Source organism: Aristolochia californica, unplaced genomic scaffold, assembly GCF_029961685.1.
Source record: "Aristolochia californica isolate CCGP_79_NKW_82.1479 unplaced genomic scaffold, dmAriCali1.0.hap1 SCAF_2, whole genome shotgun sequence".
In the NCBI taxonomy this organism is placed as follows: Eukaryota; Viridiplantae; Streptophyta; class Magnoliopsida; order Piperales; family Aristolochiaceae; genus Aristolochia; species Aristolochia californica.
The window spans coordinates 48,654,625-48,680,606 of NW_027181881.1; the positions used below are offsets into that span (position 1 = coordinate 48,654,625).

The 25,982-nt window shown below is 38.0% G+C and overlaps 3 protein-coding genes across 3 annotated transcripts; all 3 read left to right on the top strand.

Annotated features, from left to right (window-relative positions):
* The first annotated feature begins 7,653 nt into the window (after positions 1-7,653).
* On the top strand, positions 7,654-15,811 carry LOC137955230 (protein NRT1/ PTR FAMILY 5.10-like). The gene is made up of 4 exons (XM_068802093.1): positions 7,654-7,777; positions 7,862-8,079; positions 14,363-14,865; positions 14,952-15,811. Exons 1-4 carry the CDS (start codon positions 7,654-7,656, stop codon positions 15,766-15,768), a joined length of 1,662 nt encoding a protein of 553 aa, XP_068658194.1. The 3' UTR covers positions 15,769-15,811.
* A 1,700-nt stretch (positions 15,812-17,511) lies between these two features.
* On the top strand, positions 17,512-20,214 carry LOC137955289 (protein NRT1/ PTR FAMILY 5.10-like). The gene is made up of 4 exons (XM_068802161.1): positions 17,512-17,735; positions 17,847-18,064; positions 18,389-18,924; positions 19,189-20,214. Exons 1-4 carry the CDS (start codon positions 17,600-17,602, stop codon positions 20,024-20,026), a joined length of 1,728 nt encoding a protein of 575 aa, XP_068658262.1. The 5' UTR covers positions 17,512-17,599; the 3' UTR covers positions 20,027-20,214.
* A 900-nt stretch (positions 20,215-21,114) lies between these two features.
* Positions 21,115-24,704, top strand: LOC137955231 (protein NRT1/ PTR FAMILY 5.15-like). Its single transcript, XM_068802095.1, has 4 exons — positions 21,115-21,255; positions 23,884-23,989; positions 24,103-24,320; positions 24,540-24,704. Exons 1-4 carry the CDS (start codon positions 21,115-21,117, stop codon positions 24,657-24,659), a joined length of 585 nt encoding a protein of 194 aa, XP_068658196.1. The 3' UTR covers positions 24,660-24,704.
* Positions 24,705-25,982: the final 1,278 nt, after the last annotated feature.

A 25,982-nucleotide genomic window follows, 5' to 3' on the forward strand; every position in this document is an offset into this window, starting at 1 on the left:
TGTGTCACCGCGTAATTAGTGCAGTAAACATAGATTGACACATTGTCTGCCATGTCATTATTTTACCACGTCATATGCCACATAAGCTGACACGTCATTAAATAAAAAATTAAATATTTTTTTAAAAAATAAAAAATCAAATACATATCGTGCCACGTAAGCCCCCACTTATGTTTTTTCTCAAAAATCTCTCTTCCTCGATCTTTCTTTCTCCTCGCGTCTCCTCTAGCCGTTGCCGCTCGCTCTCCTACTGCACCCCCCCCCTCAACCGCTCTCTCTTCGTCTCAACCTCATCTTTCATTATTCTTTTTCGCTCCCCTCTGTTCATCCTCTCGCCGCCCCTTTCTCAAAATCGAAAACTATCATTTCATCTCTTCTTCTCCCTCTCTCTCAAAACCAAATCCTATAATTTCCTCTCAAGGTCCCCTCTCTTATTACCCTATTATTTCAGTCTCTCGCCGCCCCTTCTCTCAAAACCGAAGCCCTACTCACCCTCCAAACCCGAATTTGAATTTCAGAAACCGATTTAGCACGGTGATTTTTTAGGGTTTTTGTTAATTGAATCTAATTACAGTGTTTAATTATTGTATTGATTTTTTTTGTGATTTACTGTTTAATTATTGTATTGATTTTTTCTGTGATTTACTGTTTAATTACTGTATTGATTTTTTTATTTACTGTTTAATTACTGTATTATTTTTTGTGATTCATTGTTTACTGTCAATTGCAGATAAATTAAAATTATTTTAAAGTTTCTTTAGTTTATGGATTTTTTGTATTTTAGTTTATGGATTCCAATGCCATTGAATATTGTATTTTCTGAAGTTGTTAGTTTAATTTTAGTTAATTTTGTTTAATTTTCTGATTTATGAAGTTGTCGTTTACTTGAGATAAGATTTGTAGTTGCTAGTTTTTAAATAAATTTGAAGTATCATAGAATGATCATGCCATGTGGTGAGGAGCTTTGGGTGTTATAAATATCCACCACAAGGTTTTTTTGTTTTGTTTATGTTTTCTTATGTTTGTCCTAGTTACTAAGATGGGTACAAATTCTGATTAAGAGTAGGTTGGGTAATGGAAAATGGGTTGAGTCGCCTGCACGGGCGTCCATTAGCCAACAAAACCCGACCCCATCATTGACGAGGTACGGTTCGTAGTGACTGCGAAGTCATATGGGGCTCTACATGGGTGTTCGGTGAATTTGGACTTAGGTGTGTTTTTGCATTGTTAGGACTAGTTATCTGTTATAAAATTAGTTGGATTATTTTTTAAATGTTGAATAATTTTGAAGTTCTATGGAATTATTTTTTTGTCTCAAAGTAAAATTCACCCTCACTGTTGGCATAATGACATTACAAATGAAAGATGATGTACACACTTTATTATTGTGACAAATGATTCTATTAACACGTGTGATCTCCACCATATTTTCTTATCTTAAATTGATGAATCATTCAATCACATGATGCAAAAACACTCCAAGGGCATCCATCGACACAACATTTAATTTTATAATCATAACTGCTTGACATCAAGTCTCATACTCAACATGTCTTTCAATCGAGTATTTTCTCAAAAAATGCATCATTTAGGTCGTATCCTCAAATATTTGACCTACGTTGATATTATTTGATGTTGAGTCTAAAATATTTATTATTTTGGAATTATCTTTGATACATCTAGTATTAAGCTCCTAGGAATCTTCATATATATCCGGGTACCCAATTGCATCTATTGTTTCAACTCTGTTACTATGTACTCTGACTTCAAATATCTCATCCCCTTCTCCTTCAATTTCTTTTTAACCAATATCACTATCATCACTAATACTATCACTATCATCAGTAAAACCATCACTAAAACTATCACTCTCATCATTAGTAACAACCCTGAATAAACACAACAATAGACATAAAAATTTGAGTACGGATAACATAAATTTCACACATTTAACAACAAAAGGGTAAAAAAATTACATGGGAGAAGATGTTTCACACTCATATAGTGATGCAATAGACAAGGGGTTCAAAAACCCCATTTCACGCCCTTCTGTATTACACCTATATAGATAATAGTTTGTACTTAAAAACAAGTCATGTAAACTTAACAATTCATATCATAAATATATGAACATAAATACTTACTCCTGTGTACAAGGTAATTCTTGTTCTTGGGGATAGGATGTTTCACCAATAAAGTTTTGATTGCTCGTACCTTCCTCTCCATGGGCTCTTTGTCTGAAGACTTTTTCTAAGAATATCTCAACCATAGATCGATTATTTGAAGCCATCACAAATAATTGAGTCAAATAGTAATCATTTTGCACATGTAAGATAACAAAAACCTCATCAGAAAATGAAATTTTGGCCTTAATAAACATTTGATGAGTATCACCATCCCACCCCGTGAGTTCGTACATCATTACTAAGAACTTGCTAAACTTAGTCGAAACCACAATCATTATCATTCGTGATTGACCTCAATCATAACTATCAAAATATCCAGACTTCTCCTTCAATTTTCCATTGTATCGACAGAAGAACCCAACCACTGACGCCATATAATCTATAAAAACTACATATATTAGTAAGGGTTTATTTATACAAAAAATTATCTAAGTTCTAATTTTTATGACCAGTCCTAACAATGCAAAAACACACATAAGTCTAAATTCACCGAACACCCCTGATAGAGCCCCATATGACTTCGCAGTCACTATGAACCGTACCTCGTCAGTGATGGGGGTCGGGTTTCGTTGGCTAATGGATGCCCGTGCAGGTGAGTCAGCCTAGTTTGAACTGGACCCAACCTACTCTTCATCAGACTCTCTACCCATCCCTAGGGACACATGGAAACTCAATATCATATCTCGGTCAAGTATGGGAAAGCATGGAGAGCAAAATGTAAAGTTATAAAAGCAATTTATGGTGATTGGGATGAATAATTTAATCTTTTGTCACGGTTTTTAGATGCAATAAAAGAGGCGAATCCAGATAATGAATATGTACTGTGTTGTGAGGAATTTGGCCATGAAAGGATGTTTAAGCGCGTTTTTTGGGTTTTTGGGCCATCCATTGCAGGATTCCAATACTGTAGACCCCTTATTAGTGTTGATGGAACACATTTATACAGGAAGTATCCTGGAACTCTGTTGATTGCTACTACTCTTGATGGGAACGATGGTATTTTTCCTCTAGCTTTTGCTATTATTGAAATAGAAAATCAAGACTCTTGGGAATGGTTTTTAGCTTATTTAGATCGTTTTGTTATTAAAGGAACAAAACCATTCACTCTGATTTCAGATTGTCAAAAGGGTTTAATAGGGGCGGTCCAGACACAATTTCCACCTTCAGAATGTTATCATCGTTATTGTTTACGTCATTTAGTTGCCAATTTTAAGAAGACGTTCAAAATAACACATTGAGTGCTTTCATATGGTCTGCAGTAAGGAAGATAAATATTACTGATTTTGATTATATGATGTAGTTGATTGAACAACAAAGTGAGAAAACGAAAAAATTATTGACAGAAGGACAATTGAGTCCTGAGTTTTGGTCATTGGCACACGATGGCAATGTTCACTTTGGTGTGTTGACCACCAGTATGTCTGAGTGCTTTAATAATGTTTTGAAAGGTGTTAGAAGTCTTCCAATTCAGGCATTGGTGGCATCAACCTTTTATAGATTGAATAAATATTTTGTGAAAAGATATGAATTTGCAGGAAAAATGACATCGTTCTGTACTCCCTATGTTGTTGCTTCTCTAAACAAATAAGATGGATAGAGCAAGAGTATGTCATGTATGTCGGTATCAGAATAATATGTATGGAATCACTATGGATGATGGAATGGAGTATCAAGTAGATTTGGTGAATATGACATGTACATGCATCCATTTTCAAATGGAAAAAATTCATTACACCCATGCCATTGTAGTGTGTAGAAAAATCAATTTTGATTTCAATCAATTGTGTGGTCATTGGTATACAACAAAGGCATATAAAAGAACATATGCAATGAGATTCTATCCTCCTAAAGATAAACTCTATTGGCCTAATACGGGTGTGCGAGTTGTTCCACCTATTGCAAGGAAACAACCAGGTCATCCACATTCAGTTCGTATATGTACAGAAATGGATAAAGGAGAACATGACACCTATGTCTGTGGTAGATGTAAACAACCGGGGCATAACTCTAGAACATGTCGAAACCCGCAAGTTAACACTCCAAGAAGTAACAATCCAAGGTGAATATTTTCATTACTCGTGAAATTTAAGTATTACTATTGATAATTATTTTTTATGTTTTTGGTATTCTATATGTATTAATCAGTCATTTTAGAATTTTATATTTTGTAGCCGTTCTTAGCGGAAGTTGTGGTTTGTGCTCATTTGGTAAAACCCATTGTTTGAAGATGAGGGCACGTCAGTGGTTGAGTTTCCTTATAGATTCACCATTCGTGTAAAGACTGGTGATGATTCTATCGTTTCCTCTGTATTTTTTGTTTCATTTCAACATATAGAGTACTTAGTTGAATGCATTAAGGTTTATTTTTCCTTGTTTCATGTAGGTTCAAGATTTGATCTCCCCATCTGAAAATAATCAATCAAAAGATCGGATCGGATGGGTCCTCCAGATTCGTTCGTAGAACTTGTCCAACAGGTAAGAGTTTGGTAGAAGACCTTTCCGATATGATTCGTAATTAATTTGTTTCAAATTCCCTTTTAGTTTCCTAAAAGCTCATGATTGTGTTCTCTAATAGGGCACATAAAAGTTTTTGAGATCTGGTCTCCTGTTTGAAACGTTTTGATTTCAGTGAAATTTCATAGGGTGGGGTAAAGGTGATTCATTGCTCTACTAACTTGTCTGATTCTTCTATAGCTTTATAGATTTTTTAGAATCTATCTCTGAATAAATCTCAATTTGTTTTACTCTTTTTTAAGCTTTTGGTGGTTATGCGCTAATGAACTTAACTTGCTAGCTCTATGCTGCCTGTCGATAGCATCTTTTTGCCTCTGTGAATTTTTGAAGAAGAACGCTGTATTATCTCTATTTCTGTTTTTCTTTTCAACCAAGATGTTTTCATGTTCTCTGGATTTGAGTATCATGAAAGAGAAATTTAATGCCAATTTAAAGCTGTTATGTTGTATTTTCACTTTACCAAAAATCTTATATGCAGTTGTGCTCGACAATAAAACTTATTTGGTGTTTCTTTTGGTCCTATGCAGTTGGTTGCAGCTTGCAGGAAACCACCTGTTTTCTGTATTATCACTGAGTATCTTGCAGGAGGTTCCTTGAGGGCCTTCCTGCATAAGCTTGAGCGGAAGTCCCTCCCTCTAGAGAAAATTATTGCAATCTCTCTTGATATTGCTAGAGGCGTGGAATATATTCATTCACAAGGGGTTATTCATAGGGACCTCAAGCCTGAGAACATCTTATTTGATGAAAACTTCTGCTTGAAAATTGCTGATTTTGGAATTGCCTGATTTTATTCAACTCTATTGTCGCGATAATGTGCTATGCTTTGGTAGTTTTGTAGCAGAAGCTTCTGATTCTGAGCTCAAAAAAGAGTCGTCTTTCTCAGCTTATTTCCACTGTTCTTATTACTGTATGTCGTTGAAGGTGGACGAGTTTGTCGGCCAGATAAAATAGCCTTCTACCACACGAAAGCTGAGAACTTTCAGTTTAATATTTTGATTTGTTTTACAAGTTTCGTGCCAAGATTGCTGCTCATCGTGTCGAATTTCTGAGTATCGATAATACCGGAGCTGGTGATCCCTTCAGACTATTTATGTAATTGAAAGGGTGATGATCCTCTTGAGCCGTATCGTTTTTTTCATTTATAATAAAATTATTGAAGAGGATCCGGTACAGATTTTGGTAGACGGGTCACGAGGAACTCGGAGTCGGACAGAGAGATTCTCGAAAATGATCCACGATTCATGGGTTAATCCACAAACTCAAAATTTGAATTTCATCTTCTTAAAATTTGAAGTTCTTCTTCTTAAAATTTGAAGTTCATCTGCAGTATAGAACTTAAAATTTGAAACTCATCTTCACTGTGGATGAGTTTATATACATTGGAAAAACAGTTTCCAATATTAGTACCCAAAATGAGAAAAATATCAAAAACAAAATAATGAATAAATAGTAAACTTAATTAAAACATAATACTTAAACCCTAGGTCAAACAAACATGATTATAATATAAATAAGTAATTTAACATATAATTAAAATAAATTAATATATTAATTAATTAAATTAGATATTATATTATTTAAATTGTATATTAATACAATAATTACGTGAGCCAATTAATTATGATTAATTATATAAAAAAAATTGATCAAATCCTCAGTTTAATACACTATATTTTTACGTATTATTGCATTGTTCGAAGGAAAAACAGTACTAGAAGCGGTTGGAGCGAACAAAATTGCATAAAAAAATAGGTTGATTTGCAAGATTTTTTTTTTATAAAAAAATTGCAGGTGTGAGTTCGCGTGCAGGATGGGGCGTTGAGGGGGGCAAATAATTTCCCCCCTCAACTTAGATATCTGAACTGGTATCCAGGGGGTTCTGTGTCACGCCGGTGAGAGCCGTGGGCGGCTGATCTGACGGCGGCAGCAGGCTGTGGAAGGGGGGTGATGACGACGAGAGAAGGTTCAGAGCAGCTGCTCTAGCCGGGGTACGACAAGGCGAGGGCGATGAGAGGTAGAGAAGGCAATGCGCAGGGGAAAGATTAGGTGTGGCGGCGGCGAGAGGGAGAAGAGAAAAGCGAGAGAGATAAGAAAGATTGAGCAAGAGAGTTTTTTGAGAAAAAAAATAAGTGAGGGCTTATGTGGCTTGATATGTATTTGATTTTTTATTTAAAAAAATTAATTTAATGACGTGTCAACTTATGTGGTAGAAGACGTGGTAAAATAACGATGTGGCAGACGACGTGTCAATCTATGTTTACTGCACTAATGATGTTGTGACACATAAGCAATCGAAGCTTACGTGTCGCTTTTGACTGCACACATAGGCATTTGACCGGTCAAAGTTGGGTAATTTTAGAAATATTTTGATGATGTCAATGTTTTTGAAAATAATTTATTTTAAATAGGTATTTTAGGGAAATTCCCTTTAAGGAAACAATTTCAAAAGGCTTGGGTTGAAAAGATTTGGCTGTGTCACCGCTTTAAGGAAAGTTCTTAGAAAATGCAGCTGATGAGGGTAGATTTGTGTCTTTATCACTACTCCCTTTCATGACCTCAGTTGTTGATGCTTGAAAGAATCATATTTCAGTTGGAGACGTCTGATGGTGGGTTATTAGTAAAATAAGCAACATAAACAAGAAATGTGTCTTGCTGGGTAGACTTTCTAACAAGAAAAGCAGCAATTTTTTCATCACCTACGCTAAAATTAAATTGCATCCGTGCTTGTCAAATGGATCTATTCCATGCGAAATCAAGATTAAAAACACAGCCACTAGAAATGTCACGACAGATCACTGTCAGTTGGCGCTGCAGTTGGCATGGTCACCTCAATAAACAGAAAAGAGCGAAACTTCATTCGTGAGCTTGCTTCCGCCATGGGAGTCTAACAGTTGGCATGGTCGCCTCAATAAACAGAAAATAACGAAACTTCATTCGTGAGCTTGTTTCCGCCATGGGCGCCAATCCTGCAACAGCTCTTCTGGAGGAAGATACTGTTGAGCGCGTCGTCGATCACAGAGGCCACCCAGTATCAAGAAGCAAAGCTGGAGGATGGAGATCGGTAGCTTTCATCATGGGTAAACAGAATTTTACCACTTATACGGTAGTAGTTATACTGTTGTGTTCTTTCTCATTCTGGTATTTCTTTCCTGGATTTACAGGAGGGGAAGTGGCGGAGAGGTTTGCATATTATGGGATACGATCAGATTTGATCAACTATCTGATGGGTCCCTTTCGTAAACCCATGGCCGAGGCTGCGGCGAGTGTAAATATATGGTCTGGATGTACTACCTTGTTTCCTCTCCTGGGAGCTTTTCTGGGTGATTACTTTCTCGGGCGATACCGGATGGTCGTTATTGCTTCACTCCTCTATATATTGGTTAGTTTTTCCTTCTATTTACTCGCCTCAAGTCTTCCTCTAGTTTCCAGCTTTTCCAATCTCTGACTGATCAGGCTATCTCGTCTCGCTTTTGGAAATCATGTCCAAGAGCAGATTGTGTCTCTTAGCAGGGGTTGGGCTTCCGACTTCAATAATATTATTTTATGGAGAAGCATATCATCTTGCTTTCTTAAACATTTGAGATGTTCTGACCAAGACACAAGACATCCACCCCTGCTCCAAACCCTATCTAAGTGATTGGATTTGAATAGGATCCATTCAAGGAATTAATCACAGAACTTGGACTTAGAAATACATCTCTCTGTTTTGGCATTTCTGTTTGTAATTGAATCGGATATTCTGCTCCCACCATCCCAAAAGAGTGATATTATTGCTGGTCCAGCTACCAATTTTGTTCCAAATCAGATCAACCATAAAGAATTGTAGTTGAAGTAGTTGTGATATCATAATAAATAAGTAATAAAGTAAAAATAAAATAGAGAAAATAGCCAAACGTAACTCTCCTTGCCCTCTTTGTGACGGGGAGATTGAGGTCGAACAGAGCCCTGCCCTCTCCACTGTGTGGAACTCCTGTTGAAATGTATAGCTGTATAGCGTGATCGGAGGAAACTGTATAGCGTGATTGTTTCCTCCGATCCCGTGATTATATTCTTGATTCTATTCCTTGATTTTAGGATCTAAATTGATCCTAAAATCAACTTGTAATGTATTATAAATACCTCCTAAACGGAGAATAATAAATCATCGAAAAACCATTCGTTCAACCTTTGTTCTTATTTTTTGGTTCTCTGTTTTACATGGTATCAGAGCAGGAGTTTTTTCCTCTTTTTTCCGTCGCAGAAAGTCGGAGCTAAGTGCTCCTGTAATCGCCAAAGGAGGAAGCCGGAGGAAGGAAAAATCCGTCGGAGTTGCAGAACTCTGTTTTTTCTGCAACTCCATATTCCGGCTGTCCCGACGCCAAAAGAACGTCGCCGACGCCGATGACGGCACCACCACACTGTTACGGCAGAAACCGACGCTCCGCTGCCGTTGCCGAAGACGAAGGCTGCCGAAGACTAAACGTTTTTTTTACGTCGCCGACGAGTTCCGACGATCGCCGACGAGCGCCGACGATGGCATCACCACCCTTTTCCGAACCGAAGCTGACGCTCCGCTGCCGTTGCCGAAGACGAAGGTATTTTTTTAAACTTAGGTACTGTTGATTTATTTTTCCTGTCGACCCAGACCGGCGGGTCGACCGAATCGGACCGAACCGGTCTAAACTCGAACCGAATCGGACCAGCACTGGAGCGGACCAGAATTGAATCCGCCCAGATCGTACCGAACCGGACCGGACTGAACCGAACCGGACCGGATTAAAAAAAAAAAAAAATCAAATCGATGGCCACCCCTACAGGCGCATCTACCGACCTTATCCCATCACCACAGATTATAGTCCACCAAGATAATTCTGCGTTTCCAACTGGAATTATCCTCGATGAGACCAATTATTCATTATGGTCCCAACTCATGGAGATGTGAATTGGCGCACGCAACAAAGCTAGATACCTCACCGGCGAAACAAAAAAACCAGCATCTGGTGATGCTAATCTTGGAGTTTGGATTACTGAAAATCAAAGAGTTAAAAGTTGGCTTATTGACTCCATGAGTCCATTACTCATGCAGCGATTTATTCGCCTCTCCACTGCCAAGGAGATATGGGAAGCAGTATCAAAAACATTCTATGATGGATCCGATGAAACTTGTATATTTGAGCTGAACCAGAGATCTTTTTCTACCAAACAAAATGGTAGACCTTATCCACATACTACAATGAACTGGTTGCTATTTTCCAAGAGATTGATCATCGAACTATATCTCAGGAAGGAACAGTCGAAGGGCTAATCCAGTTGCACTCTGCAATGGCTAGGCTTCGGGTTTATATTTTTCTCAGTGGGCTTGACTCCGAATTTGATCAAGTTCGTGGAGAAATTTTGCGAAAAGATCCCAAACTTGATTTGGAAAGTACATATGCCTATGTCAGACGCGAATATCAACAGAGACAGACAATGGGGAGCTATCGCCCAGTCTCCGAGAACTCGGCGATGTTGGTCAACCAAAGCCGACAAGGATCATCAAACAGTCGGAACCCTCAATCCTCTGGCAAAGGTAACAATCGTGTATGTATTCACTGTGGAAAAAAAAGACATTCACAACACCGGTGTTATGAGATTATTGGCTATCCGGAGTGGTGGGATTTCTCGAAAAATCCCCGTAACAAGACTGCTGGGAAAGCTATGGTGACATCCATGGAAGATAATCAGGAGCTACCTACTGCAAATGTTGCTTATCCAGGTATTCTCGATCATGCATTAGTATTTTCTGTACATTCTAAGAATAGACCTTGGATTATTGATACAGGTGCATCCGATCACATGACAAGGGATCCCAGTCAGTTACAATCCATCCTACCTTCTCCACAATCTGTTATTTCAACAGCCAATGGTAGTACCTCTCCTATTACTGGGGAAGGATCTGTTATCTTATCCAATAATCTGACATTAGATACTGTCCTTGTGGTTCCCTCTCTTGAATATAACCTTTTGTCTGTTAGCCAAATTACTTCCACTCTTGCTTGTACTGTAACTTTTTGGCCCTCATTTTGTGTCTTTCAGGACATTCTAACCCGGAAGATTCTTGGTTATGGTGTTAGACGGGGCAAACTCTACTATTTGGAGTTGTAAGAAAACGGGGGATCAAAAATCAGTCAGACAAATCAAGCTAGCAGTGAAGATAATGCGCAAACAACTGTATGGTTATGGCACCGACGATTAGGCCACCTTTCCTTTGGTTATCTTAAGAAATTGCGACCTCAACTTTTTTCAGGTTTGACTGATGTGCATTTTCATTGTGACACATGTGAATTGGCTAAAAGCCACCGTATTGCTTATTTCCCGAGTTTGAATAAAAGTTTCGAACCTTTTGCGGTTATTCATTCTGATGTTTGGGGTCCAGCCAAGATTCCCTCTATTTCTAGAGCTCGTTACTTTGTGACTTTTATTGATGAATGCACTAGAATGACTTGGGTATCTCTGCTTATCCACAAAAGTGATGTGAGTCTAGCATTTCAGAAATTCCATACCATGATACATACTCAATACCAAAAGCAGATTCGTGTTTTGCAATCTGACAATGGTACTGAGTTTGTTAATGCTTCTCTCGAAACTTTTCTGACTACTCATGGAATTCGTCACCAGACTTCTTGCATCTATACTCCCCAACAGAATGGATTGGCAGAAAGAAAGAATAGACAACTTTTGGAAGTAGTACGTGCCTCTCTCTTTGGCATGAACATGCCTCGATTTTATTGGGGTGAAGCTATCACATCTGCTGCCTACCTCATCAATCGAACACCTTCTAAAGTACTGGATTTTCAAACTCCTCTACATAAGCTGCAATCCCTGATTTCAATTCCCCATCTTCCAAATCTTGAACCCCGAATTTTTGGGTGTACCGCTTATGTTCATATCCCAAAGATCTTGCGAAATAAACTTGATCCATGTGCCAAGCGATGTGTATTTGTTGGCTACTCTGATTTTCAAAAAGGATATCGGTGTTATGATCCACACACCAACAAGCTCCATGTGACTTTAGATGTCTCATTCCATGAATCAGTCCCTTATTATTCAGGGGGAGTTTCTTGGACATCTCTTCAGGGGGAGAGTTCAAATGAAGAGAATGTTCCACATGAAGCTAACGGAGATGTTGAAAGAGGTGCCGAAGTTATTGAGTTAGAAGCGGTGAATGAATTTTTTAAGTGTCATGATGTGCAATAAGACTATGATTCAGTAATTTCACCTGAAGAACCCCCAGAGTTGCCCCCGTTTACACCAACAACTGAAGAATCAACCCAGAATGTTCCTCCTCAGGTAAATACGAATCCTATGTTTGATGAGTCTACTGAAACATGTCTTCCTACAGAAAACATAACCTCTAGATATCCACAAAGATTGAATAGGGGAGTTCCAAAAAAACAGTATGAACCTGATCTTGAAGCAAAGACCAAATACTCAATCAATAACTATGTGTCCTCCCATAGGTTGACTAAATCATATGCATTTACTGTTGATCAATTATCCAGGGTTTCTATTCCTAGTAATGTGCATGATGCATTAGCTGATCCAAAATGGAAAAAAGCGATGAACGAAGAGATGGAGGCTCTACAAAAAAATGCCACTTGGGAACTTGTTCCCCAACCTAAAGGAGTAAAAACAATTGGATGTCGATGGGTGTTCACATTGAAACTCAAACCGGATGGAAGCATTGACAGATATAAAGTTCGGCTAGTTGCAAAAGGATATACGCAAAGGTATGGAATAGACTATCAGGATACTTTTGCACCAGTACTAAGATCAATACAATTCGTATTCTTATATCTATAACAGCAAATCGAGACTGGCCTCTGCAACAATTTGATGTTAAAAATGCCTTCCTCAATGGAGACTTAGAAGAAGAAGTCTACATGGAACTACCACCAGGTATAAAAAGTGGTTCTTTGTCTCAAGGTAAAGTTTGTAAATTGAAGAAGTCATGGTTTGGGAGATTCTCGACTACAATGAAGGAGTTTGGTTATAAACAAAGTAACTCAGATCATACTTTGTTTATAAAACACAAAGAAGGAAAGGTAACAACATTAATTGTATATGTTGATGATATGGCCGTGACAGGAGATGACCCAGGTGAAATGCAAGCTTTATAGGAGTATTTAGCTACTAAATTTGAAATGAAGGATCTCAGACAACTTAAATATTTTTTGGGGATTGAAGTTGCAAGATCGAAACATGGAGTCTTCCTTTCACAGCGAAAATATGTGTTGGATCTTCTAGCTGAAACCGGAATGCTTGACTGTAAACCAATAGAGACGCCGATGGAAATGCATCATAAACTCGGAATTCTTCCAGATCAAATTCCAGCAGACAAAGGGCGTTATCAGCGATTAGTTGGAAGATTAATCTACCTATCCCACACAAGGCCCGATGTAGCATATGCAGTAAGCGTTGTGAGCCAGTTCATGCATGCACCAAGTGAAGAACATATGGAAGCAGTATATCGGATCTTGAGATACTTAAAGAGTGCTCCAGGAAAAGGTTTGTTATTCTCAAAAAATGGTATCTCTAGTATTGAAGGGTATACAGACTCTGATTGGGCAGGTGATCAGACAACCAGAAGATCCACGTCGGGTTACTTTACTTTTGTGGAAGGGAATCTTGTCACTTGGAGAAGCAAAAAACAGAAGGTAGTATCAAGATCAAGTGCTGAAGCTAAATTTCGAGGTATGGCTCATGGTGTATGCGAGTTGTTATGGATACGGAATATACTGAGAGACCTAGGGATTGAATACGACAAACCTATGAATCTTCACTGTGATAACAAGGCAGCTATCGCAATTGCACAAAATCCAGTTCAACATGATCGCACTAAACATGTTGAAGTTGATCGTCATTTCATCAAAGAGAACCTCGATGCAAAGATTATACAATTCCCCTTCATTCAATCTGCGAGTCAAATGGCGGATATGCTCACGAAGGCAGTATCAGGGAAAGCATTTCATGGTATAATTGACAAGTTGGGTTTGACTGATATCTATGCACCAACTTGAGGGGGAGTGTTGAAATGTATAGTTGTATAGCGTGATCGGAGGAAACTGTATAGCGTGATTGTTTCCTCCGATCCCGTGATTATATTCTTGATTCTATTCCTTGATTTTAGGATCTAAATTGATCCTAAAATCAATTTTTAATGTATTATAAATACCTCATAAACGGAGAAGAATAAATCATCGAAAAACCATTTGTTCAACCTCTGTTTTTATTTTTCGGTTCTCTGTTTTACAACTCCACCCCACTTCAAAGTAAAACATTGAGAGGAAACCCAGCTACCCTCCTTTCCGTCTACCAGTTGGGGAGGGGCTCCCACTCTAAACATTGGAGTTGAAACAGAGTGCCTAAGCCCTCTCCCTGGTGAGGCATGCAAGGGAGTTCCCTTCTGATGCATCCTGGATAGCCCCTGATCTGAGCACCTGGCCATGGTGTTGTCAGTTCCATGATTATCCCTTCGCATAAGGCTGCTCTCCACCGTCCCCATCGCTCTGTGTTGAAAGAGTGGAGGTAATAGAGGATGAGATAATAGGAAAACTGGGCTGCGTGAAATACTAATCTCAATTTCTTACTTTTTTTTTTTTGAAAGAAAAGCTCGTTTATTTAACTTCAAATTCATGATGCAGGGTACGAGCTTGTTAACTCTCTCTGCTCTCTCACCTTCTCTGCATCCCACGCAGTGTCCAGAGCAGGAAATTTGTCCACCACCAACTCAGTTTCAAACATTTTTGTTATTCACTTCTCTCTACTTGGTGGCGATTGCACAAGGTGGCCATAAGCCATGCGTGCAAGCCTTTGGTGCTGATCAATTCGATGCCCAAAACCCAGCAGAGAGCAAGTCAAGGAGCTCATTTTTCAACTGGTTGAATTTTTTTCTCTGCTTTGGCAGCAGCGTATCTATGATAACTGTGACTTACATTCAAGAAAACGAGAGTTGGGGCCTTGGATTCAGCCTCCCTTGCATTTCCATGGTAATTGCTTTCGCGCTTTTCTTGCTCGGCACTCCCACTTATCGTTACAGTCCCACAGAAAAACAGAGCGACCTGATAAAAAGCCGTGAAGATTTTGGTGCAGCTATTGAACAGAGGGTCCAACAAGCTCCTGTGCCTTCAGATGGGGATCGTGAACGGTATCACATTTTTCCCATTTTTTTCGATCGAGAAGAGGCCGCCATTTTTTAGACGCTTTTTGTCTTTACTAACTAATTTCTTTTAGGCTCCTGATTCAAATTACTTCTGAGGAAGTACATGATCTCCGAATATCAGCTTGGAGCGGATTACTCATGGAGGCAAAGCAAGTTTTACAGTTGATGCCAATCTGGGCAACGTGCATATCTTTCGGAGTAGTTGGTGCACAACCCTCGAGCCTCTTCACCAAGCAAGGCGACATCATGGATCGACAAGTGGGTCGTCACTTCCAAATACCTGCTGCCGCCATGCAATCATCTATCGGCTTTACGATGGTCCTGCTTTTGCCGATCTACGATCGCGTATTCGTCCCCATCATGAGGCTTTTCACAAATCTCCCCTCTGGTATAACAATGCTTCAAAGGATTGGCATCGGTTTGTTTCTATCCATCGCAACCATGGTCGTGGCTGCTGTGATGGAGAGGCAGCGGCTTGCCATGGTCAGAGAGTTGGGTCTCGCAGATGAGCCCGAGGCAACGGTGCCGATGAGCGTGTGGTGGTTGTTACCACAGTTTGTCTTATATGGAGTGGCAGACGTGTTTATGTACATTGGATCGTTGGAGTTCTTCTACGATCAAATGCCGGATGGGCTGAAGAGTGTCGGCATTGCCTTCTGCCTGACCATCTTCGGCATTGGGAGCTTCCTGAGCGGGATTTTGATATCCGTCGTTGATATGGCAAGCAGCGCGCATGGTGATAGCTGGTTCGACACCAACCTCAACCGCGCCCATCTTGACTACTTTTACTGGCTTATTGCAGCACTAAGTATTATCGGTTTTGGCCTGTTCATGTATTTCGCCAAATCTTATGTTTACAAAAACAAAACAGAGTACGGTGAGATGTAGAGAGCAGAGGCGTGTAAAGAAATCGGAGAGTTTGTGGAAACTAGAAATGACTTATCACACCGTTGCAAAAAAATCTGAAATTACTCACATTATCTTGCCCCCTATTTCCAAACTTTCTTTTAAAACAGCTTTCTTTTTATTTTCCTTCAAAAGATAACAAGTTTACTGCGACATTAAACCCCAAAACGAAAGAAAGAAAGAAAAATGTTAGGCTTCTTCTACCCACAGTTTTATACCACCATCCACTTACCCTCCCAATGCATTTGCAACTCAGTTTTCTCATCGGAGTCGGCAAGGGTAATTCTACACAACAAATAAAATCATGCGGGCATAAAAGATTCAAGAATGAAACTTTTTATATCAAAGTAGGTATAAAATTAAAACTTTTTGAGTTTAAATATATAGTTTGTGATTCTGAGCTATATTATAGGAGATATTAATATCAAAATTACTGAAGTGAAGTTCTTCAAATCATTTTTCTATTTCCGTTGTAATTATTTTTCCATTGCATAGAGGTAAATTTACTTTCCTTTTCTCCTAAAGTCCTAATTTTAAAGTAAATTTATCTTTTAATCAAATAATTTTTGTTATATTTATACAGTCTATGATATGCTCATTCAAGGTATGCACTATCCTACTCGGATGTCGTTTTCAAATTTTTTCGAGTTTTTGTTATGAGAGACAGTTAATTAATTTTTCAAATTAAAAATTTCGCAATTAAATTATATAATAATTTAGGAAATTAATGACCAATCAATCAAGAGATTGATTTGTCAAGATTTCCTAAAATAAAGAGAAAATCTTGATTGATATTTGATTTCTTAAATTAAGAAAATTTGAATCCTTAATTTAAAAAATAAATAATCCCTCTTTAGCCTATAAATAGGCTTATATTAATTGTAAAAATTCATTCTAATTCAATAAAATTTCTCCTCTTCTCTTTTTGTCCATGGATTAGGCTCATAGGGCTGAACCAATTACAATTGGTTTGGTTTTTGGTTCATTTCATCTTCAATTTCATTTTTGCATAGAAATTTCTCATGGTACTAGAGTCGAAAGTTTGATTTTGACTTTTTTTTGTTTCGATGTTATTTTTCACATAATTTTTATGTTTTATTTATTTTTTGTGCTTGATGTCGGATTGTGCAATTGAGATTTCAAATCTCTAATTCGGTTTGCGTAGAGAGGAAGACGACAAGCCAATATGGCTTGCCCTAATAGGCACACTAGTTCATGAAATTTTCATCTTTTACATTATCTTCTCCAAAAATCATTCTGACCCTCAAAAATTTTGTTTGATATTCATGGTCAAACTAGTTTGTTAAGTTATCTTTACAATTCTACCAAAGTGACCCCTATATTTCATAAAAAAAGAAAATTACATTCTATTTTGTTCGGAAATATAAGTGTTACATAGTCATCTCCTTCAAATAATTGTCAATTAATATTTTATTTTATTTCAATTAATATTTTATTTTTAGTTTGTTAAATTATTTATCTTTTTAAAAAAAATTAAAAACAATCATCTTAATAAATTTGAATCTATAAATATTTTATTAATCACTTATTATCCATTTTCCACTATATTTTCATTGTGTACAATAACACAATAAAGTACTTTATACTTAATTTCCATTGAACTCACTATAATAAAAACAAAACATAATTGGCTTTCATTTTCACTTTCTAAATGCATTTAAGGCCCCCTATTTGCACCAAAGACAATCATGCCGATCTCTAAGTTTGACCCGGCTCATGCCCATGTCTCCCTCGAATTTAACCTAGAGCTCGGATATCTGCGAATCAGTAGCAGTTTTGGAGTCCAGGCATCATGGAGGCGACTTCAGAAGCTGCGCCCCTTCTCTCTGGCCTCGGCAATGACGCCGTCCAAGGCTCGGTCGACTACAAAGGCCGCCCCGTCCCCAGATCCAGGTCCGGAGGATGGCGATCTGCTTTTTTCATCATAGGTAAAGTTTCTAACAACTTTCCGAGGTTTTGTTTATAATTCTTTCGATTGGTTGGATGTACACACCCTTCGCGTTTGATTTGTTGTTAATTTTTCATCTGTGGCTCGGCAGGAGTGGAGGTGACGGAGAGATTTGCGTATTACGGAATTGCGTCAAATCTGATAAGCTATCTTACCGGACCTCTGCATCAGTCGACTGCGGAGGCCGCTACAAATGTCAATGTGTGGTCTGGAGCAGCTTCGTTGCTTCCGCTTCTCGGTGCTTTTGTTGCAGATTCCTACCTTGGACGCTATCGGACGATCCTTCTTGCTTCACTGCTCTACATCCTGGTTAGTTTTACTGTTTTCTCTCCGGTTTTGCAGTCCGAACATCCGGGATTGGAATATTCTGTCTGCTTTTATTTCTTACCTTGTGCGATAAATTAATACTTAATAATCTTTTAAAATAAAATTTGATATTTCAAATGACCGTGACCGAGTCGATGGGGGAGACGAGTTGAGAAAATATCTGTTGGTGAAATTACAAGAAGACGCGGCCATTTCACGAGGGAATTTGCAGCCGTACAACAGCAAATTCCTTCTCCGAGCAGGATAATAAATTTTCGGACTCAGATGCCTCTATGACTAATCAGTTCAAGCCTCGTCTCCGTGCAGGGTCTGGGCTTGCTTACTTTATCTGCTTCGCTCTCATTTCTCCGCCCACCTCCCTGTGTGGGTCTAACAATTTGCCCATCTCCTTCTGGCTTCCAAAAGTTTTTCTTCTTCGCCTCTCTCTACCTGGTCGCACTTGCGCAAGGTGGTCACAAGCCTTGCGTCCAAGCCTTTGGAGCAGATCAATTTGATGCTCAGGACCCTACAGAGAGCAAATCAAAAAGCTCCTTCTTTAATTGGTGGTATTTTGGAATCTGTGCGGGAACAACGGTTGCCCTTGCTGTTGTGAGTTACATTCAGGATAATGTGAGCTGGGGGCTTGGATTTGGAATTCCGTGCACTGTTATGGCGGTTGGACTTGTTATATTCTTGTTGGGAACCCGGACATATCGCTATACTTCCGCAGGAGATAAAAACCCATTCGTCAGTTTAGCGCAAGTGTTTGTTGCAGCTGCAAGGCGTACTTTTCAGCAGGATCCAGCACTTATAGGAGGCAAAGCCGGAGAACTGCATCTTGAAGGGAGCAACAGCCGGTTCAAGTAAGAAAAGAACTTCACGGACTTTATATACTTAGTAGGTTACATGTAGATAAATATCGGATATAAAGGCCTCTAAGATACGTAAGTTCTTATGGGTAGGACTCTATAAGATTGATTGAAGCCCTGGTACCTTAGATTACTCCACAGTATCCTTTCACTCACTACTTTGCTTCACGCACTCTATAACATAGTGTGAGAAAGATTTGATATAAAACCCATTTTTCTTAACACATCCAACTAAATGTCCGTCATTTCCGTGCGCAGATTTCTTGATCGTGTCATTGCAGTTTCTTCTGATGGCACAGATTGTTCAGACAAGAGCCGTTGGAATGTGTGCACAGAAAGTCAGGTGGAAGATGCAAAGACAGTTTTACAGCTTGTTCCAATTTGGGCCACATGTTTGATATATGCTGTTGTTTTTGCACAAATGTCAACGTTATTCACCAAACAAGGCAGCACCATGGACAGAAGCATTGGCTCCAATTTCAGAGTACCACCGGCCACCCTGCAGACCTTCATCAGCCTCTCCATTGTGTTTGCTATCCCTATCTACGATCGAATATTAGTCCCTGCAGCTAGAGCTTTCACGAGAAAGCCCTCTGGGATTACCATGCTTCAAAGAATTGGCACCGGGATGTTCTTTTCTGCCTTGTCAATGGTGATGGCAGCTGTAGTAGAGAAATGGAGGCTTGACATTGCGAGAGAGTCGGGGCTGGTTGACGATCCCTCGGTGACTCTTCCAATGAGTGTGTGGTGGTTGGTACCACAATACATCTTGTTTGGCGTGGCCGATGTGTTTACTATGGTTGGGTTACAAGAATTCTTCTATGATCAAGTGCCAGATGGGCTGAGGAGTGTGGGTTTGGCACTTTACCTCAGCATCTTTGGCATAGGGAGCTTCATAAGTGGGTTTATGATTTCAGCCATAGACAAGGTGACCAGGACTCATGGGGACAGCTGGTTTGCCACAAATCTCAATAGGGCGCACCTTGATTACTTCTATTGGCTGCTTGCTGGATTGAGTCTGATCGAATTGGGGTTCTATCTCTTCTTTACCAAATCCTACGTATATAAGACTGCGCTACGATCTTCCACTGTGTAAATACATAAACATTCAAAAAAATTTAAATGAACGTCATCAAATATTTTCTCCAATTGGTTGGTAAACCCTGATTCATTAGTTTGCCTTTCTAGTTTAAAACTAATAATTTTGTTCAGTGATTGCTCTTTCGCAGCAGTTATCTGTATATAAATTCCAATGAACCTGAATTCTGAACTATTTAGTTGCTATATGAAGGGCTGATACCTTGCCAAGTACTTAAGATATAGGATTCAAAGCGTCCAAATTTTGAGGATGAATTTGCAAGATGCCAGCCTTTTTGTTTGTTAGTTTTTTTTTCCTGAGAGAGACGGAACATGGGAGAGATTCTTGTCACCCCAAGCTACATGTCTCAGAATGTTAATGATCTTTTTTTTTTGTTGATTTTTTGGTTTTAAAAATTCGTATTTATTGATGACATCATTGGATGTCATTGATGGGCAACCACTCACAAATTGATAAAATTCAATTTTTTAAGCAATATCTAAAGATATAAGGCAATACTTGTAGGTAAAAGATTCACGCAATTAGAAAGAATTGATTATAACGATACATTCTCTCTTGTTTTAAATCAGTAATTTCATATAATCATTGCATTAATAGCTCATTTTGATATTATAACTTTCTTGAATGGAATCCTACAGGAAGAGGTTTACATGAAACAACATGAAGGTTTTCAACGGGGAATGATCACTTGGTTTGTAGGCTTAAGAAATCTATATATGAGCTAAAACAAGCCTCCTGTTAATGGTATTTAAAATTTCAGGGAATACCGTGCATTAATATATTTACCATAAGATCAATGGGAACAAAATAATTTTCTTAGTCTTATATGTAGATGATATTCTACTTGCTTCAAGTGATTTAGGTTTACTTCATAAGTGAAATTTCTTATGTCATAGGCATAAAGATTGAGAGAGAAAGATCCTGAGGGATATTATGATTGTATCAAGAAAATTATTGACAAGAGGTGACAAGTCAGTTTGGAACAAGGTCCTAGAAATGATTTGGAGAGGGACCAAATGAAAACCATTTCTTATGCTTTTGTGGTTGGGAGTTTAATGTATTCTCAGGTTTGCACAAGACTTGACATGGCATATGTAATTGGAATATTAGGCCGATATCAAAGTATCCCAAGTTTGAACCATTGGAGAACTGTAAAGAAAGTCATGCGATACCTTCAAGGGACTAAAGATTACAAACTCACATATAGGAGATCTGATCATCTGAAGGTGATTGGATATTCAAACTCTGATTTTGCTGGTTGCTTGATTCGAGAAAGTCAACATTAGGATATGTTTTCTTCTTAGCTAGAGGGGTCATTTCTTGGAGAAGTGCAAAACAATATTTGATTACTACTTCTACCATAAGCTATAGGGTTGAGGAATTTTATTTATGGGGTCAACTATTTTCAAGCCATCGAAAATTTATTGCGATACTTCCACTGTAGTAATTTTGGCCAAGAACAATAAGAGCAGAAGTCGTAGTAAATACATTGACATTAAGTATTTCGCTATTCGAGAAAAGTAGTTGTGAAACACATCAATACTAGATTGATGATTAATGATCCGTTGACAAAAGGTCTACCACCATTTGCTTATAAGGAACATGTTGAATATATGAGACTCAATTCTACTACTGTTTTAGAAATTATGGCTTTCATCTTTGTCATCCGTTTTTGGAGTTTCAAATCGATGTGTGCTTTTAGGAATTAATGGTGCATAATTGAAACATCTTTCACCTAAATATGTCACATGATGGCTTAAATGAAAACTATGCACAATAAACAAGAAACCAATTGCGGCATTAGAGAGACTCTTTTGGATCTCATCGTAGGATTTTTAGCATTTTTTTTACGAGTGGAAAGGGAAAAGAGTGAGAAGAAAAAAGTGAAAACACAAGAAGAGAAAATAAAACAATAGTGAAGCCATTGAAGGTTTCCTAATTAAGTCAGATACTTGCAAAATTTTATTACCCCTTAAGATTGTCTGCATGCATGTCTTGGCTAGTCTATGCAATTGTAGCTGGATCCATAAGAGCCTGCCAATATTTGAAAGCACTGAAAATTTGAGAAAATAGAGAAAAATGAAATTCATATCTCAAAGGTAAACAATCAATAGTTACAAATTCTAAATAAAAAATCTAGTAGACAGTAGTTGGATTCCAAAAACAAAGTAAACGAAAATATTTGATAAAAGAAAAACACTTTATATCTTTTCCAAAAACAAAGTAAACGACAATATCTAAAAAAGGAAAAACACTTTATATCATAGGTTTTAGTCCCTCTAAAGAGATAATTGAGTACAAAATATAAGCAACATGATGACATTTGAACAAATAATTGCTCGACTAAATGTTTTCAAAATTCTATATTTTACTTATTTTTCCATTGGACTCGTGCCTTTGGTGGAATTATAGGTCTAGTAGCATCTAAACTTGAGTTGAATTGATGCAGTAACAAGTAGAAAAGCTTTAGCGTCCAATTATTCTTGCATCAGTTTTTTTTTCGCATATCGTGTTGAATAATGTGATTTAATTTTTTCATATAAACTATTTGCTAGTATAATAACTACTAAAAATGGGTACTTGCAATTATCAACATTCACATGGGTATGTTAACGAGATATGTCTGACAAAATATTTCTAACTTTTGATTTTTCAGTTAAAGGACCAGTTTCAATTTCAAGGATTTTGTTTCTCTATTCTCTCACGCTAGATATCTAAAGAGCGACCCATCTCCGATCTATATCTCTATATCTGGAGGATGGATATCTACTCTATTCTTCGTCATCAAAGTTTCAAATCCTTTGTCGATTTAGCGCAAGTCTTGCAGCTTGTAGGTGTACTTTCAATAGAATCCAACACCTATTGGAGGCAAGAATTGCATCTTTAAGAGAGCAACAACCGAATCAAGTAAGAAAAATGGCCTTTCATACTTTGTAGGTTACATAGAATTGTAGATAAATATCAGATATAAAGGCCTACAAGATACATAAATTATAATTAGTAGGATAATATAAGATTGATGAAGTTTTAAAAACAAACACCTTACATTACCTAATCCTTTCATTCACTATGCGCTTCACACGCTCTATAACATAGTTTGAGAAAGATTCGGTAAAAAACCTAATATTCACATTTAACACATTCAAATAAATGTGTCATTCTGATTTCTTGATCATGACATTACAATTTCTTCCAATTGCACAAATTGTTCAAATAAGAGTAGTTGGAGTGTGTGCACAATGAGTCTAGTCCAAGATGCAAAGACTATTACAATTTGTTCCAATTTGACCCACATGTTTGATATACACTGTTATTTCTCACAATCATCAACTTCTATTACCAAGAAAGCCAACACAAAGGACAAAGGCATTGGCTCCAATTTGCAAGTACCACTGGCAGCCCTACGGAGCTTTATCAGCATTTCGTTGTGTTGGTCATCCCCATCTACTACGGAATATTAGTCCCTGAGGTTGAGAAAACCCTGTGGTATTACCATGCTTCATAGAATTGGCAGTTAATATTATTTTAATTAAATTAATATATTATTTTTTATTTCATTAAATTTTTTATCTTATTTTATTTATTAAAAGTTAAATAAAATTATCTTAATATTGTTAAATCTATCAGTATTTTATTAATAACCCACTTTCCACTTTCCACTTTCAAATGCACATCCCTTTGATCACACTAGCGCAAAACACTAATTCATTGTCACTTTCACCATGAATTTATAATGCAATAACCCCTTATTGACACCCAGACAACGTGCCGGTCACTATAACCGGGGATAGTTGGCCCGGCTCAAGCCCATGTCTCCCTCCAATTTAAGTTGAGCTGGGATTTCTGCCAATCAGCAGCAGTTTTTGAGCCCAGAAGCCGTCCTAGGCGCGGTCGACTACAAAGGCCGGCCCGTCCCCAAATCTAGGTCCGGGGGAAGGCGATCTGCTTTTTTCATCACAGGTAAAGTTTCTACCAACTTTCCGAGGTTTTGTTTATATAATTCTTTCGATTATTTGGATATACACGCACTTCTCGTTTAATTTGTCGTTAATTTTTCATCTGTGGCTCGGCAGGAGTGGAGGTGGCGGAGAGATTTGCGTATTCCGGAATAGCGTCTAATCTGATAAGCCATCTTACCGAACCTCTGCATCAGTCGACTGCGGAGGCTGCTGCTAATGTCAATGTATGGTCTGGAACAGCTTTGTTGCTTCCGCTTCTCGGTGCTTTTGTTGCAGATTCCTATCTTGGACGCTATCGGACGATCCTTCTTGCTTCACTGCTCTACATCCTGGTTAGTTTTACTGTCTTCTTTCCGGTTTTGCCGTCCGAAATTCCTGGATTGGAATGTTCTGTCTGCTTTTAGAGTAAAGAAAATATCTGTTGGTGAAATTACAAGATACCCTTGTGACGGAGAGATTTACGTCTAACATTATTGTTTTTGTTTTCCTAGCTCGATTACGTTAATAGACGTCTAACATTATTATTTTTTGATTTCTTACTGGATTACAAGATACCCTTTGATTACTTCTATTGGCTGCTTGCTGGATTGAGTCTGATCGAATTGGGGCTCTATCTCTTCTTTGCCAAATCCTACTTTTATAAGATTGAGCTACGATCTTCCACGGTGTAAATACCTAAACATTAATTTTTTTTTAAAATGAACTTCATCAAAATATTATCTCCACTGGGCTGGTTGACCCTGATTCATCAGTTTGTCTTTCTAGTTTAAAACCAATAATTTTGTACACTATTTGCACTTTGACAGCTGTTATGTAGATAAATTCCAATGAACCTGAATTCTGAACTTTTTAGCATTTGGAGCTGCTATCTAAATGATTGATACCTTACCAATCACTTAAACGACGTAGGATTAGCAGTGATGCACTAAAAAAAGCCTTCAGACCTCCTCCACAGCATGAACTCCCAGTGAGGCGGGAAGATGCCACCACCACCCTCCCTCTCCTCCCTTTTTTCTTCTAATGACATGGGAGTGATTCCTGTAACCCCATGCTGCATGTCTCATGATAGCAGGTTGATATAAGGGGATCCCTTCCCTTTCACAGAATGTTGATCCTACGTCGTTTAAGAGACATAATTAACATAATAACCATCAAAAAGACATATCTGGCAACGAGGAGGGTAGTACCCTTGATTAGAATGAGTCCGGCCTCAGTTAGCATAATGGCGGCTCGAACCAAGGGTCCTCTCTGATTTTTTGTCCAAAATTCGGGGACTGTCATCTTGTGCTAGCTTTCACCTAATGATTTTTTAAAGTAAATTTTATAATTCAAGGGCCTGTTCTCTTAGTGAATTTGAAAGTCAGAGCGAATCCACTTTCACTAGGCTAACCAGTAGAGTGTGTGCACTTTCACTCGTTCTTAAGAGAAACAAGTGAAAGTGAAATCATTCCCTGGCCATGTGATTTCACTTTCACTGATATTCAACTTGACTGGAATCAAAGAATCAGATGAAAATATTATTCTCATTTAAATGACACAAATAATATGTCGTTGGAATATTATACATGCCTAGGTTCCAATGAATCAAATCATTCATGAATTAAAGTTTTCTAGAATAAGTTATTGCCAATTTACTACAAGTTATTCAACAAAACCGAAAATGCATGTATTCATTGGTTAATATCTTTTGGTGTGATAAGATGCATCTAGAAAATATATTTAGTTACAAGTCATTGAATGTAGAAGTGTCTTTTGAGCAGTATAAATACCCATGTGCTTAAGCTTTGAATAAACAAGCAATTAAAACAAGAATTCCTTTTATTTTTTGTCTTTTTTTTCTTCTATTTCTTTAGAGTGAGTTGCTAGCCCACCTTTGCTTCCAACAAAGTGGTATAGAGTATATATTTCTTTCCAATATCGACAATTATCCAAAACAAACTATGAGAGTTGGGCAATTCGAATGAAGGTTATCCTTGGGAGATCGTGGAGAAAGG

Excerpts from the sequence above, each read along its gene's own strand:
- LOC137955289 (XM_068802161.1), top strand. The coding sequence starts at position 17,600 with ATGGAGGCGACTTCAGAAGCTGCGCCCCTTCTCTCTGGCCTCGGCAAT. Across the intron at positions 17,736-17,846 it reads ATCTGCTTTTTTCATCATAG|GAGTGGAGGTGACGGAGAGA; the intron begins GTAAAGTTTCTA and ends GTGGCTCGGCAG. Across the intron at positions 18,065-18,388 it reads CTTCACTGCTCTACATCCTG|GGTCTGGGCTTGCTTACTTT; the intron begins GTTAGTTTTACT and ends GTCTCCGTGCAG.
- LOC137955231 (XM_068802095.1), top strand. The coding sequence starts at position 21,115 with ATGGCATATGTAATTGGAATATTAGGCCGATATCAAAGTATCCCAAGT. Across the intron at positions 23,990-24,102 it reads ATCTGCTTTTTTCATCACAG|GAGTGGAGGTGGCGGAGAGA; the intron begins GTAAAGTTTCTA and ends GTGGCTCGGCAG. Across the intron at positions 24,321-24,539 it reads CTTCACTGCTCTACATCCTG|ATACCCTTTGATTACTTCTA; the intron begins GTTAGTTTTACT and ends CTGGATTACAAG.
- LOC137955230 (XM_068802093.1), top strand. The coding sequence starts at position 7,654 with ATGGGCGCCAATCCTGCAACAGCTCTTCTGGAGGAAGATACTGTTGAG. Across the intron at positions 7,778-7,861 it reads ATCGGTAGCTTTCATCATGG|GAGGGGAAGTGGCGGAGAGG; the intron begins GTAAACAGAATT and ends CTGGATTTACAG. Across the intron at positions 8,080-14,362 it reads CTTCACTCCTCTATATATTG|GGTACGAGCTTGTTAACTCT; the intron begins GTTAGTTTTTCC and ends TTCATGATGCAG.